Below are 14,058 nucleotides of genomic sequence, written 5' to 3'. Positions count from 1 at the left end.
TATTATTTTGTTAGGATACTACTCAGAGTTAGTATGTAGTTTGCAAGTTAGGTTTTTCCTTTCCAGGTCCTGTTTCAAGGTGTAGTGGATAGCAGTAGATTTTATACTTTAGTACTGACATTCATATTCTATATACACAGTACACTCTATTTAGGTCAAGATGTAGCTCGTTTTCTTTCTATTTTTGGAAATTTAAGATTATTAAAACCAGTGGGGGCATATTCGGATATTTTTATTCCGTCACATTTTCTTACCTCTCTCAAGATTCCCGTTACATTCATGACCATAATGGGACACCGTAGCCGAGCTAATCTTGTTGATATCTCGCATTTTCTCTGTTGATCTTTAGCCTTACCTTGATGAATCTGCATAACCCCTACAGTAAGTCCCGCTATAACGTCATTTGCTAAATACTTCTTGATTTTATAGGAGCGAAGAGTTTTGACAAAAGGAAAGGTTCCTTGAACACATTGTTTGTAGTACTGCTTGGAGAAATACCGCCGTGTTCTCTTCTTCAGGCTTGTATGCAATGCCGTCTCATGCCGCTGTCTAAACCGTTCATTAAAATCACACACGTATGCACATTGCGACCGATTTTCCATGTCCACTTACACTCAACAACTACAGAATAATTATTTTAAATCTGCATCAATGTTCTAATTCCTCACCTGTTCTTGAGGGGGCGAGACTTTGTCTAGCGACATATTTTGGACAGTTTTTAACAATCCGTAATAGTGCAAATAAAATTTGTCGTGAATCACACGTGGGTTATACTGGTGTTTAGTAATGATCATAATCCCTTCGCGGTCCTCTTTCACGGAACAGGAAGTAAACAAACACCGTTCAGTCTCTCCCACTGAGACGGTGTAGTACTACTGTATTGTTAAGTAGTTGATACACCGTGTTTAAAGTAAGTAAATTTGAAGTAATTTTTTGTTTAGATTAGCAAACTGAACTTGATAAGGTATCATTATCAATGGATATTGAGCTTTATTCTAATTGACAGGAAACACAGATGGTGCATTCTACTTTCGTTTCTGGATTTTAAGTGTAAACACACAAACACAAAGCTTTGAATTTAGGAATCATGGATATAGGAGCAAGTTATGCGGAATGCAAAGAAGAATTGAAATCAGAAAGGTAATTAATAATAGAAAAAGAAATGTCAGTATACGTACATATCTACATATTATACCTTGTCCTTCTCGTGTGTGTATGTAAGTTCTAAAAAATCATAATATATTTTACAGCGACCATGAACGTTTTATTTTGTCTTTGCCTGTTCCATGGAGAAAGTTCGCATTCCCCAAAGAGCATCACAAGTGCGTAAAATAACACATGTATATATTCAACTATAATACATATTAAGAAAAGAATTATTATTCTGTATTTTTCTATGACTTGATGGCAGAGGTATTTTATTAACACTCTGTAATAACATGAAATTATTAAAAAACAATTTAGAAGACAAAGCCAATCGATTCGGAAGTTTCAATCCATACTCGATGGCTACCAAAAAGCAGGAGAACAAATCGAGGAAGCTATAAGGTAACTGATTAAGACTTCGATTACGTAAGATAGAAATCATTGATAATTTTTTATTCTTACTTTTATTCAGGTGAAACAACCATTCGATTTATTTAATATATCTCTCTCTCTCCCTCTCTCTCATAAAACATATTCTGTAAATTAAAGATTGATACATATGTTACATGTTTTAATATTTCAGAATAGAAGGAAATAAAAAATTATATATCAATTTTTTTATGTTATGGAAAGCAAAATGTGTGTGTGTGTGTGTGTGTGTGTGTGTGTGTGTGTGTTCAGTTTAACTTGAATTTTGATCAATGTATACAGTAACACGTAACAGAATCCAACAGTCTCCCGTACATTGATCTAAAACAGACCGTCTCTGTAATGAATCTTGTAGTGATATATAATTTGATCATTTTTAAGACGAAGAGCGACGGACAGTGAAGTTCGGTATGTGTACGATTTGGACGATGTCGACTATGACGAGTATGTGGAACAGTTGGGAAAAGCAGACATCCCTTATATACAAACAGCTGAGTTTTACGGGTATCTATTTCATTTAAGAAATTTTATAGTATAAGTGTACAAATATTAAACAAATTGTGCTATGTTATTTCTATATTGTTCACTGTACTACAGGGGCGGATCCACAACAATTGCAAAACGGGGGTGGATGTGGTACGACCACAGTTTGTACCTTTTCCGGCCAAGAAAAGGGAGGGTGTTGAAAACCGCAAAATGGCCAAAAATGAAAACCCTGATCTTTTTCAATTTAAGATAATTCAAGCATTAATAGACGCAGTTTTGTCTCTAACGTGGCCGATCCTTTGAGCAGAGAGGGATCTTTATCGAGCCACACCTGCTGTGACACGGATCCCTACTGGACGTAGAGACATCGAAAGTAAAAACATTGGAAATGTAAATATCAAAAGTACCCTTTGTTTGTAAGAGGCGACTGAATGAGACCGAAAAAACCGAGGTCCCGTGTCACAGCAGGTGTGGTACAATAAAGATCCCTCCCTGCTCAATGGCCATAAGCGCCAAGCATAGGCCTAAAGTTTGCAGTCCTTCACCAGCAATGGTGACGTCTCCATATGAGTGAAGGATTCTAGAATGGAACGTTAAACAATATTCAATTAACCAATCAATCAATATTATAGCTTTACCGATGAAAATAATGACTATTTTTTAACGAATGTCAACTATGTGCGTATGAATCTTGATAAATATAGAAGAACTGTTTTAACGGCTGGGAATATTCCGACAGAAAGTAAAGTAAAATGGAAGTATAAAATTAAATTAAATTTTTTAAAATACATGAGGGCATGAACAGCAACGCTTTACGCAGGCATACTGACGAACTTCATGAAGTATGCTGGCGTAAAAAGTCGCTATTCACGCCCTCAAGTATTTTCAAAATGAACTTTATTTCTTCATTGTTACTAAGGTTACGTACTAAAGATCAGAGTAAAACAGGACCTTAACATTGTAACAGAGATACATGTATTAGAAGTTTATACTTAGCACAAATACATTTATGGTCAGACAATGTAGCTTAGTGGTAGAGCCTTCGCTTCGTGACCACGTGGTCGTGAGTTCAAACCCCTCTTGTGCCATGGCCGCATCAAACTTAAAGCTGTATGATCCGATGTTCATGTATTATTTTTGTACATAATTTGTACATAATTACTTTCAAGCAGATTAATTAGTGTTTAAAGTTATCAACCTTCCCTTAATTACGTGCTTGAAAACATTTGCATGTAAAAGAAAACAGTGAGAAGATTATTTAAAAAGTAAATATAGTGTGGTACGCATAAATCATCCGGAACACCTCGGGCCTTTCACCGAAAACACGTTTTTTTTCGGTGAAAGGCCCGAAATGTTCCGGATGACGCATAAATTATACATTGTTAGGCGTCTATGAATAGCCACACGCGTGTCAGGGGAATCCCAACATGATGTATTGACTCAGACGCAACTGTCTAATTTTAAGGCTGAAAGAGCGTAAAACTTATAGTGATTGCCCCTTCGCGAAATGCTCAGCATTAAGACCTTTCGGATATGACTTTAGAAACTGAAGCCCGTTGCTGTGGCAGGCGTTGGCACGTTAAAGAATCCTCACTGCTACGGCCTTTGAGCGCTAAGAATAGGTCTAAATTTGTGGTACTTCACCTATAGTAGACGACTTCTCAATATGAGTGAGGACTTCTCGAAGAGATGGAGAAATAGTAGGAAAAACCTACAGTTAGTGATTTCTCTACATAAGTATAAAAACACTACTGTTAGTGACGTCTCTACTTAAGTGAGATATTCTCGATTGGAACGTAAAACAACAATCAACCATTCAGTTCTGAGAGTTTGTATTGATTTACCCGCTGTACTGTTATAAGATACTATGTGATTTTTTTTTGTTTTTTTCATTCTCAGTTGATCGTTAAGGCCCATGGACCTCCTGCTTATTGATTTGAAAAATGATTTTCATATTTGCTTGATAAATGATTTGTTTGAAGATTTTATCTGTTTGAAATGTTGATTGATTGATTAATTATATATTTGTTTTACGTCTTGTCAATAATTTTGCACTCATATTGAGACGTCACTAGCTGTAGGCGAATTGCCATAAATTCATATCTATTTTTATCGCCCGGGGTCGTAGCAGTGAGGGTTCTTTATCGTGCCAACGCCTGCCGCGACACGGGGCCCCCGCTTTTAAGGTTATATTCGAAAGACCTGTGATTCTCACTTCTAATTGCCGAGCGTTTGGCGAAGGAGCAATCACTACCTACAACATGTATTTTAACGTCTTATCATGACACGAGCGGGGTTCGGACTCACGACCTCTCGGTTACGAAACAAACGGTTACCACTGAGCTACCGCGACCGGTATTGCAAGAAATAATGAAGAAAAAGCTTAAGTATAAGTATGGAAGTCGTAAACTGTTTTAATTAATTCTAGGTATCTTGTACACCTTTTGACGGGATGTTGTGCAAAGAAGAAATGGCTGATAAATAAAAGTGAAGAACTTGCATCTATAAATGGGTAAAGTAAAATACAAGACGTCATAAAATGAATTAATGTTTTTTGTTTCATTTGATTCCTTGAATGTTACATATTATATTTGTAAATGGTGTTTCCCAGAATAGATCTTGAACCTGCTGATTACCCCATTAGGAAAACCACAGGCAATTGTATCGCTTGGGTTCGAATTTACTATTAAAGAGTAAAGGTCTAATAGAGGTCTAAATATAGGGTACCCAAGTTAGCCGATGTAAAAATAATATGTTAAATGGTATAAAATTCTACATTCGGGATGAATTTTGGTAGTAATGTAGATTGATTACGTATGAATATATTATCGGTAAGAATACATAGTAGAATTTTATACCATTTGGTTTATTGTTTTTACATAGCCTAACATCGGGTACGCTATATTTTGAGTTCTACACCTTTTCTCTTTAATAGTAAATTCGAACACAAGCCAGCCTGTGAGGAAAACATATGACTTTAATGCATACTTCAATGAGTTTTGTGAATAACGAACATTGATATAATGTAATTTTATTGGAAATAGCAAACCACCGTCGATTAGTTTGAAGGAATGGCTGACTCTGCCTCCAGATGTCAGACTTAGCATGTCACGAGGAGAGTCTGCAAAAACTATTGAGTAAGTCCATTCATTATACATACATAGATACATAGTTAATGAGGAGTTTGCAAATTTTATGGTCCTTCTAGCAATCGAATTTACAAATAGAACCTGTAATGAGATAGAATGCTGTCTGACATGTTTCATACCAATTGTTAGGTCGTTATCTTTATACGAATTTTGACTACGGATTACTCTGTTTACCTGAACAAAATATAGGGCTCACAGCAGGTGTGACCGGTCGACAGGGGATGCTTACTCCTCCTAGGCACCGTGTTTGCCCAACTGGTAAATTGGTATTCTTTATAGGAATTATATCCGATTGATTGCTGTTCTTTTTTTTCACTTTTTCATGCATACATAACAAAGTTTAGTTTCGTAATTTGTAAATACAAAATTTTGTTTTACATACCTTTAGTAAACTTTCAATTTAAGCACTAGGGATGGCATTAATAAAGGATGTTTCAACATATTCCCCATGGTAAATTAAAGACTAGATTTTTTTGAATTCATAGACAGCAGCGTCTTCAATAAAAATGGAAAACGGAAATATCCTTATCTAGTCATCGGCCATTCAAAATATTGCTTTGCACAAGTACTCTGAAGTTAATGTTTAAAACATGCTAGAGCTCCTTATTGGCAATATCTTCGTAGTCTTTGGTGATCAGGTCTTCCAATAGTATGTTGGAATTCTCCATGTGCACGAATTGTGCTCCTTTATTAGATGACATGTTTTTATAATATTACGAGGCAAAATTTATTCAAAAGATTCTACATGAGAAGAAAAATCTCTTGCTGTGGCCTTCAACTCGACTCATAGATATATCGACGACGTTTTATCGATTATCAATAATCATTTTCATTCATATGTTGATTCGATATATCTCAGTGAACACGAACTAAAAGACAATACAGAGTCTTCCACATCTGCTTCATACTTTTAGATATTTCATTGAACATAGATGTTAACATCAAACTAACAACTCGTCTGTGGGAATAAGTCCTCAGTGCCCCTTGCTGGTCGTAAGAGGTGACTAAATGTGACGGTTCTTCGGATGAGACCGAAAATACCGAGGCCCCGTGTCACAGCAGGTGTGACACGATGAAGATCCCTCCCTACCCGAAGGCCGAAAGCGCCGAGCAAGGCCTAAATTTTGCATCCCTTCACCAGGAATAGTGACGTCTCCATATGAGTGAAATATTCTCGAGTGGGACGTTAAACAATATTCAATTAATCTAACTTAGGATGAATATATACAATTAATCAATCAAACTAAGAACTCTCTATAAACAATTTATAAACGGAATGACTTAGCTTCTTCACCGTCAGCTTCCCATATTTATGTAGCAATATTCCATTATCACCTGCATATGGTGTTTACAAATGGTGTTTGTCTCTCAACTGATTCGATACGGAAGAGCTTGTTCTGCGTATGATCAGGTATTGAAATCAAAACAGGCTACTGACAGATAAGTTGATGTTATAAGGATTTGAACGGTCTCGTTTAAAGTTAGCATTTAGCAAATTCTATGGTCGTTATAACGATATAATTTTCTAAAGCAATACAACCGGTCATTAAATAAAATGCTGTTTGAAGTGTTTTATACCAATTGTTATGCTGTTCTTTACAAAATGATTTTGACTACGGATAACTCCGTTTACCTGATTAAGATATAGTGTCCACTGTGGGTGTGACTGGTCAAGAGGGGATGCTTACTCCTCCTAGGCACCTGATACTATCTCTGGTGTGCCCAGGGGTCCGTGTTTGCTCTACTCCTAGTTTCGTATTATAAGAAATATGAGATTGATCACAGCTCGGAAGTTTTTGTCGAAGAAAGTGTTCATTTCTTGTGTAATAGTATAGTATTTGTAGATCCACCTATAAACGTTAAGTAACAAATAAGAGTTATTCCCCCTGAGTCAGCTTCCGCTGCCTCTTTTCAATTAAAGACTCGTTGAATGAGGTTGGTGCAAATTTAAAGTACATCTTCTTTGCAAAATAAGACAAGTTTGGGAATAACTCTAATAAATTTTAAAGTTTCTGAGATAAAAACTATTGTATAGCAATGTTACACTTGAATATTGCGATATTCCAATAAGCTTTGTCACTACTACTATTGATAAATTAACCAATAAGGGTATACACGTTTCATTGTTTGCTTCTGTTTTAAATACTAAGTACTAATTAGTGCACATTATTTTGTGAAATGCAATGTTTTATGCTCGATTGTTTGTAGATTAATGGTAGAAAAAATTTACGAGCTAAAGACAGAAAATATGAGGTAGGTGAACCATTGAATTCATTGAGCGAACGAAATAAGTAACAAAAAAAAAAAGCAACCGAAGTTCATGAAATTCCTTGTGTTGTAGGAGTAAACATATAGTTCTAGCGCATGATTATACCATTATATAGTCAACAAATGTTATTGTTAAGGCCATTGTTGGCACATTGATTTTGACTACGGATATATGCCGTTTACTTGATCAGGATATACATGTAGGGCTCAAGGCGGGTGTGACCGGTCGACAGGGAATGCTTACTCTTCCTGGGCACCTGATCCCACCTCTGGTGTGTCCAGGGGTCCGTGTTTGCCCAACTATCTATTTTGTATTGCTTGTAGGAGTTATGAGATTGATCACTGTTCGTTATGTTCACCTTTTATTTCAGTATTGTGCGAGAGAGTGCTGATCGTATGGCAAAGCAAATTGCACCAAACTTTGTCCAAGTACGAAAAGATGAATTCCAAAGGTATGGTTGTACATTAAGTTACCTTTTATTGGTGTACACAATCTAGAGAAAAGAAAATAAGGTTATCTTAATCCATATTTTGGAACTTGTAGGATAGATATTTTAATTGAGTCATAACACTTGCATTTACACGAACTGTTTCTATTAACCGAACCTCTACTACAGGAAGTAATGTCAGAGGGGGGTGATCTTTACTTGAAAAATCCAATATCTAACAAGGTCATTACTAAGTATTTATGAATATTGGAAAAGTATGGAAAAGGTTTTATAAATACAGATATAGATCTGTAAGGTAGAATTTGGAAATGCAACCTTATTTACATAGTCACAGATTTTTGATGAGACTGAGAAACCGAAATGTGACAGATATTTTGAAACACCTTCCACTTTATGGGTATTACATTAATCATAACCTCGTTATCATATGTTGTCTGGTACCAATACAATATGTCATGTTCAATGGTCTTCTGTGTTGCAGAATACTGGAGGAAAATGAAATATTGAAACTGAAAAACGTTGAAATACAGCAGTAAGTGTTATTAACTTTAAAGTAATTAATTACAGAAAATCCATAAAGAAATACATTGTATGTATAGTTAGCCGTACTTCTGTATGAATGAAAAGGTGAAGACAACGAACAGTGATCAATCTCATAACTCCGACAAGAAATATAGAATAGAGAGTTGGGCAAACACGGATCATGTTAGTATATATGCCATTAGATATTTATTCATTGAGAAAATTCGAACTAGAATTTTCACCTACAAATATTGAATTCCTGTATAACTATGTAGGCGAAGGACACCCCTAGTTAGGAGTTAACATGTTGGTGTTCAGGCACGGTGATATATGTAGATAGTGTATAACGAAGAACATCGTAAATTATCAATAGAGAGTATTTGTTGTATTCACTCTCTTACAATAAGAATTACCACATTATCATATATTTTAAATACTCTTTATTTCTTCTCTGGTATGTTTCCCTTGGGGATCCGGGTTAGAATAGGTCCTCGGTACTCCTTACTTGTTGTGATAGCCGACTAAATTTGGATGAGACAGCAAACACTGAGGTCCCATGTCACAGCAGGTGTGACACGATAGAGATCCCTCCCTGCTCAAAGGCTGTAGGCGCCGAGCATAACCCTAAATATTTCAGCCCTTCACCGGCAATGGTGAGGTCTTTATATGAGTGAAATATTCTCGATCGGGACATTAAACAACATATAATCAATCTCTGTTATGTTGAATTCCTCTATATCTTAAAATATGGCAATATTGAAAACATGGTAGAAAGGAATGAAAATAACAATATAAAGATTGAAGAAAGTCTGTATTTTTTCTTTATAAGAACCAACGCTCTGGAATTGGAATACGTTTCATTGGAATAAATATCATTACTATGAGGAAATTAAGAATTGCATTTAATTGATAATCGTAACAGTTACATGCATGCCTTATTGGACACATTTCATCGGTTGTTAAACATGTCATATATTAGTAAGATTTGATTTAAGGATTCAAAATTTACATAAACATATATCCAAAGTTATGTTCCTTGACCGCCATCTTGCGGTGAAAACCAACTTAACCTTTCTTTACACGCTTACATGTATCTATGGGTTGCCTCCCTCCGGAGCAACGCGGAAATTGAAAACTGTTTATTCAAAGGAAAAATTAGCAAGGATAAGGACCAGCGTGGGAAAATTAGGTTTTCACAACAAGATGGCTTACAAAGTAAGTAATTTTGGTGAACTGTTGATAACTCTATGTCTGTGTAACATTCAAACAGAGACCGTGCTGCTAAGGAGGAGGTCATTCACTACTTTGAGGAGGAAATGGCAGAAAATGAGAGGAAGATCAAAGATCTTACTAAAGTAAACTCAGATTGCAGAAACCAGTTACACCTCAGCAGTATAGCAGATCTTCAGCAGAAACTAGCCCACGAAAAAAAGAGTGTTGGTTTGTTAAGACGACAACGAGATACTTTAGAGGAAGACAAAGAGCGTTTATTAACCAGGTAATATTTATGTTTACAGGTAAATATACTTTGTTTGAGATGCCGAATATCTTAGCCGTTTGCAATTGATTGATTTTCTTATCTATACTATTATTATCACTAAGATATTTTGACCTAGTTTTTGAAAACTTTAACCTTGCTAATAACTTTTGAACAGTAAGTGCTAGAGCTTTGATGTTTCACATGAATATTCCTAGTGACAAGACTTTTCCGTGGGAACCAACATTTTTGACCCTGTGACCTTGACCTTGGACTTTGAACTACTTTTTGAAAATGTTAATCTTGATAATAACTTTTAAACAGTACAGAGTGTAAGTGCTAGAGCTTTGATATTTCACATGAGTATTCTTTGTGGCAAGACCTTTCTTTGGGTACTAAACCCTTTGACCTTGACATTTGACCTACTTTTAAAAAATTGGCATTGGTCATAACGTCTGAATGGTAAATATTAGAGCTTTCATATTGTACATGAGCATTACTTGTGACAGGATATATTTACTGGTACCAAGATATTTGTCCTTTTGACCTTGGCCATCTTTGGAATTGGCCATTATCGGGGGCATTTGTGTTTCACAAACACATCGTGTTCATAAAATATTATACAGTGTAATTACAATTTGGGGAATCATGTATAAGATTTTCATAACGTATTTCCTTTGTATGTGCATATAAAAGATGTTTAACTCTATCCTTAGACTAAGTGAAGTGGCTGGTTCCAAGTTAACAACCAACAATCCAGCAATTACAGACCTAAGTGACGAAAACAGACCACTGAAATTATCGGAAAAATTCAGTCAGCTGTATGATGACGAGTGGACTGATTCTTTAGAAGAAATACTAAACAACGGCCTGGATGAAGTTGCTTCAGTTGCCTTCCTCCTCCGTGTTGTTATGGTAGGTGTTCATGTTCTTCCTCAGTATTTTCATGTAGCTGTATAATTTCCTCCTCAGTATTTTCACGTTAGTTGTATAATTTCCTCCTCAGTATTTTCATGGTACCTGTATTATTTCATCTCTCTTGTTGCTGTGGTAGCTGTAAAACTTCCTCCTTTGTGTTGTTATGGTAGGTGTATAATTTCCTCCTTTGTGTTGTTATGGTAGGTGTATAATTTCCTACTTTGTGTTGTTATGGTAGCTGTATAATTTCCTCCTTTGTGTTGTTATGGTAGGTGTATAATTTCCTACTTTGAGTTGTTATGGTAGGTGTATAATTTCCTCCTTTGTGTTGTTATGGTAGGTGTATAATTTCCTACTTTGTGTTGCTGTGATAACTGTAAAACTTCCTCCTTTGTGTTGCTGTGGTAGCTGTAAAACTTCCTCCTTCGTGTTGCTGTGGTAGCTGTATAACTTCCTCCTTCGTGTTGCTGTGGTAGCTGTATAACTTCCTCCTTCGTGTTGCTGTGGTATGTGTATAATTTCTTCCTTTGTGTTGCTGTGGTAGGTGTAGAACTTCCTCCTTCGGGTTGCTGTGGTATGTATATAATTTCCTCCTTTGTGTTGCTGTTGTAGGTGTAGAACTTCCTCCTTCGTGTTGCTGTGGTATGTATATAATTTCCTCCTTCGTGTTGCTGTGGTAGCTGTATAACTTCCTCCTTTGTGTTGCTGTGGTAGGTGTATAACTTCCTCCTTTGTGTTGCTGTGGTAGCTGTATAATTTCCTCCTTTGAGTTGTTATGGTAGGTGTATAATTTCCTCCTTTGTGTTGTTATGGTAGGTGTATAATTTCCTCCTCCGTGTTGTTATTTTAGGTGTATAATTTCCTCCTTTGTGTTGCTGTGGTAGCTGTAAAACTTCCTCCTTCGTGTTGCTTTGGAAGCTGTATAACTTCCTCCTTCGTGTTGCCGTGGTAGCTGTATAACTTCCTCTTTTGTGTTGTTATGGTAGTTGTATAATTTCCTCCTTTGTGTTGTTATGATAGGTGTATAATTTCGTACTTTGTGTTGCTATGGTAGCTGTAAAACTTCCTTCTTCATGTTGCTGTGGTAGCTGTATAACTTCCTCCTTCGTGTTGCTGTGGTAGCTGTATAACTTCCTTCTTCATGTTGCTGTGGTAGCTGTAAAACTTCCTCCTTTGTGTTGTTATTTTAGGTGTATAATTTCCTACTCTGTGTTGCTGTGGTAAGTGTATAACTTCCTCCTTCGTGTTGCTGTGGTAGCTGTAAAACTTCCTCCTTTGTGTTGTTATTTTAGGTGTATAATTTCCTACTCTGTGTTACTGTGGTAGGTGTATTACTTCCACCTCTGTGTTTTTAACTACCATGTCTGTGTTGTTATGGTAGGTGTATATCTTTAATTAGTCGTTCATGTGATTACAACATGTACGACATTCATTCCTGATGTTTTTCCTTTGTACAGAGCGCCTTCCATCTCTGCTCCCGATCCAGGTCGATGTTTATTAATGTACACGATTGCAAAACTTTGCTATGGTGTGAGGGTGGTATGGAAATGAAGGTAATTATACATTTAAGCATGTGGAAGATGTATCTTTCAGCACAGAGTTTTTTCTTGAGTACATTAATATTTACATTATTAGTAAAGATTTTACGTATTCGCATTTCAGCTTGTACAGAGGCTTGAATTGACAGAGGAAGAAAAAATAGCTTTAGAAGGTGTCACGCGAGATTTGAGATATTACAGAAAGGACACATTCATAGATGTCCTAAAAAAGGTAAGATCATCATTTTATCGTCATGAAAACGAAGCCTTTTCTTCAATGTTTCTGGTAACCCTGACCTGTTTTTGTATACTTGCAGAAATTCCGTGTCATCATGAAAGGTATGTTACTAAACATAAACAGGAAAAGGAAATGTAATCAGATATCACCAGAAGAACGACAGATAGGACATGTAACAAATGAAGATGTTGATGGAGAAAAACAAACAGAAGCAGAAATCCAGGAAGACACAGAAGATCAGAATGAAAACCAAGAACAATCCCAAATTCCACCGTCTCTGTCGCAAGATAAAGTGCATTTTAATAGAAATACTATCCCGTCAAAAGTACGTAAAAAGGAACAGAAAGGTAGGCTTGTAGAATCTGCGAGAGGGGATTTCTCCATGCCATCCCATGCAAACTATTTATCAGAGGGATTCTTACTCAACAAAGAAGAAATCGAAGAATTATTTTCGGTACCAATGGAATATGAAATATCGGAAGAAGCTGTGATTGGTTTTGGGAAGACATTGCAATTTGCAGAGCACTGTGTGGAGTTGTGTTGGTTGATGCAGTCAGGACAACCACCGATGTATCTCGACGCTGATATTCCGGAAAATAGACAGTTTAAAACCGAAATATTAAAACAATATACTAAAAAGGGGGATTTAATTCATTACATTGTGTGGCCAGTGTTGTATCTACACAAGAATGGACCTTTGCTTTCAAAAGGAGTAGCACAACCGATATAACGTTTTGTTTGTACATGTAGTGCAATGGACATTGAAAAAATAGACAAAAAATTTAAATGATAGGCAATTCATACATTTAATTACTTTATTACAGTTTAAGTTGGTTTTAGATATAATGCTTCCACAAATTTTCACATTGAATCTGATTATTTTCTAAATTATGAACACTTTTAGTATCATACAAACAATGTGATAGAGAATTCAACAAAATGGAATTATGATATCAAATTACATTTTTTATTTAGTTGTTTGAAGGAATCATAATTCTATCCCAAATATGAAAAATAGACATTATCACTGAATTGTGTTACATGTATATTTTTGCATTTTTATAAGATTATAAAACTACCGAGCCTTCGTGTCGCATAATATTTGATGTTGATATACAGGATTTTATGCCTAAATGTATTTCTTTAGTTTATAGCTTATGTCACCTTAAATTATAATAATGCCTAAAGATAGAAGAATGAAAATGATATATATCGGCTTTTTTATTTTTCAAGGCTTGCCAAATTGTATCAATGGTAATGGAATTAAATAAATTTATTCTCTAATGTTTCTGAAGAGTTTAACTTTTTAGCTCACCTTAGCTGAAGGCTCAAGTGAGCTTTTCTGATCAAAATTTGTCCGTTGTCTATCGGCGTCGTCGTAAACTTTTCACATTTTCATCTTCTCAAGAACCACTAGGCAAATTATAACCAAACTTGG

At 35.8% G+C, this 14,058-nt stretch overlaps 1 protein-coding gene across 3 annotated transcripts; it reads left to right on the top strand.

Moving 5' to 3' along the window:
- The first annotated feature begins 290 nt into the window (after positions 1–290).
- LOC125678387 (uncharacterized) lies at positions 291–13,908 on the top strand. 3 transcript variants are annotated; one of them, XM_056157473.1, is made up of 15 exons: positions 291–381; positions 1,007–1,140; positions 1,251–1,322; positions 1,465–1,548; positions 1,957–2,079; positions 4,490–4,573; positions 5,106–5,198; positions 7,419–7,463; positions 7,850–7,930; positions 8,409–8,459; positions 9,720–9,947; positions 10,643–10,841; positions 12,302–12,397; positions 12,507–12,614; positions 12,700–13,908. In XM_056157473.1, the coding sequence occupies exons 2-15, from the start codon at positions 1,088–1,090 to the stop codon at positions 13,348–13,350; spliced, it is 1,968 nt and encodes a 655-aa protein (XP_056013448.1). In that variant the 5' UTR covers positions 291–381; positions 1,007–1,087; the 3' UTR covers positions 13,351–13,908. The 3 variants fall into 3 exon arrangements, with proteins under 3 accessions (XP_056013448.1, XP_056013449.1, XP_048772775.2); XM_056157474.1 differs by having other exon boundaries at positions 296–381; positions 942–1,140; XM_048916818.2 differs by lacking the exon at positions 291–381 and adding an exon at positions 803–910.
- The last annotated feature ends 150 nt before the right edge of the window (positions 13,909–14,058 follow it).

The sequence above is a fragment of the Ostrea edulis genome, chromosome 2 (genome assembly GCF_947568905.1).
Source record: "Ostrea edulis chromosome 2, xbOstEdul1.1, whole genome shotgun sequence".
NCBI classification, from domain to species: domain Eukaryota; kingdom Metazoa; phylum Mollusca; class Bivalvia; order Ostreida; family Ostreidae; genus Ostrea; species Ostrea edulis.
The sequence above is the reverse complement of the archived record's forward strand: the minus strand, read 5'-3'. Positions and strand labels throughout refer to the sequence as shown.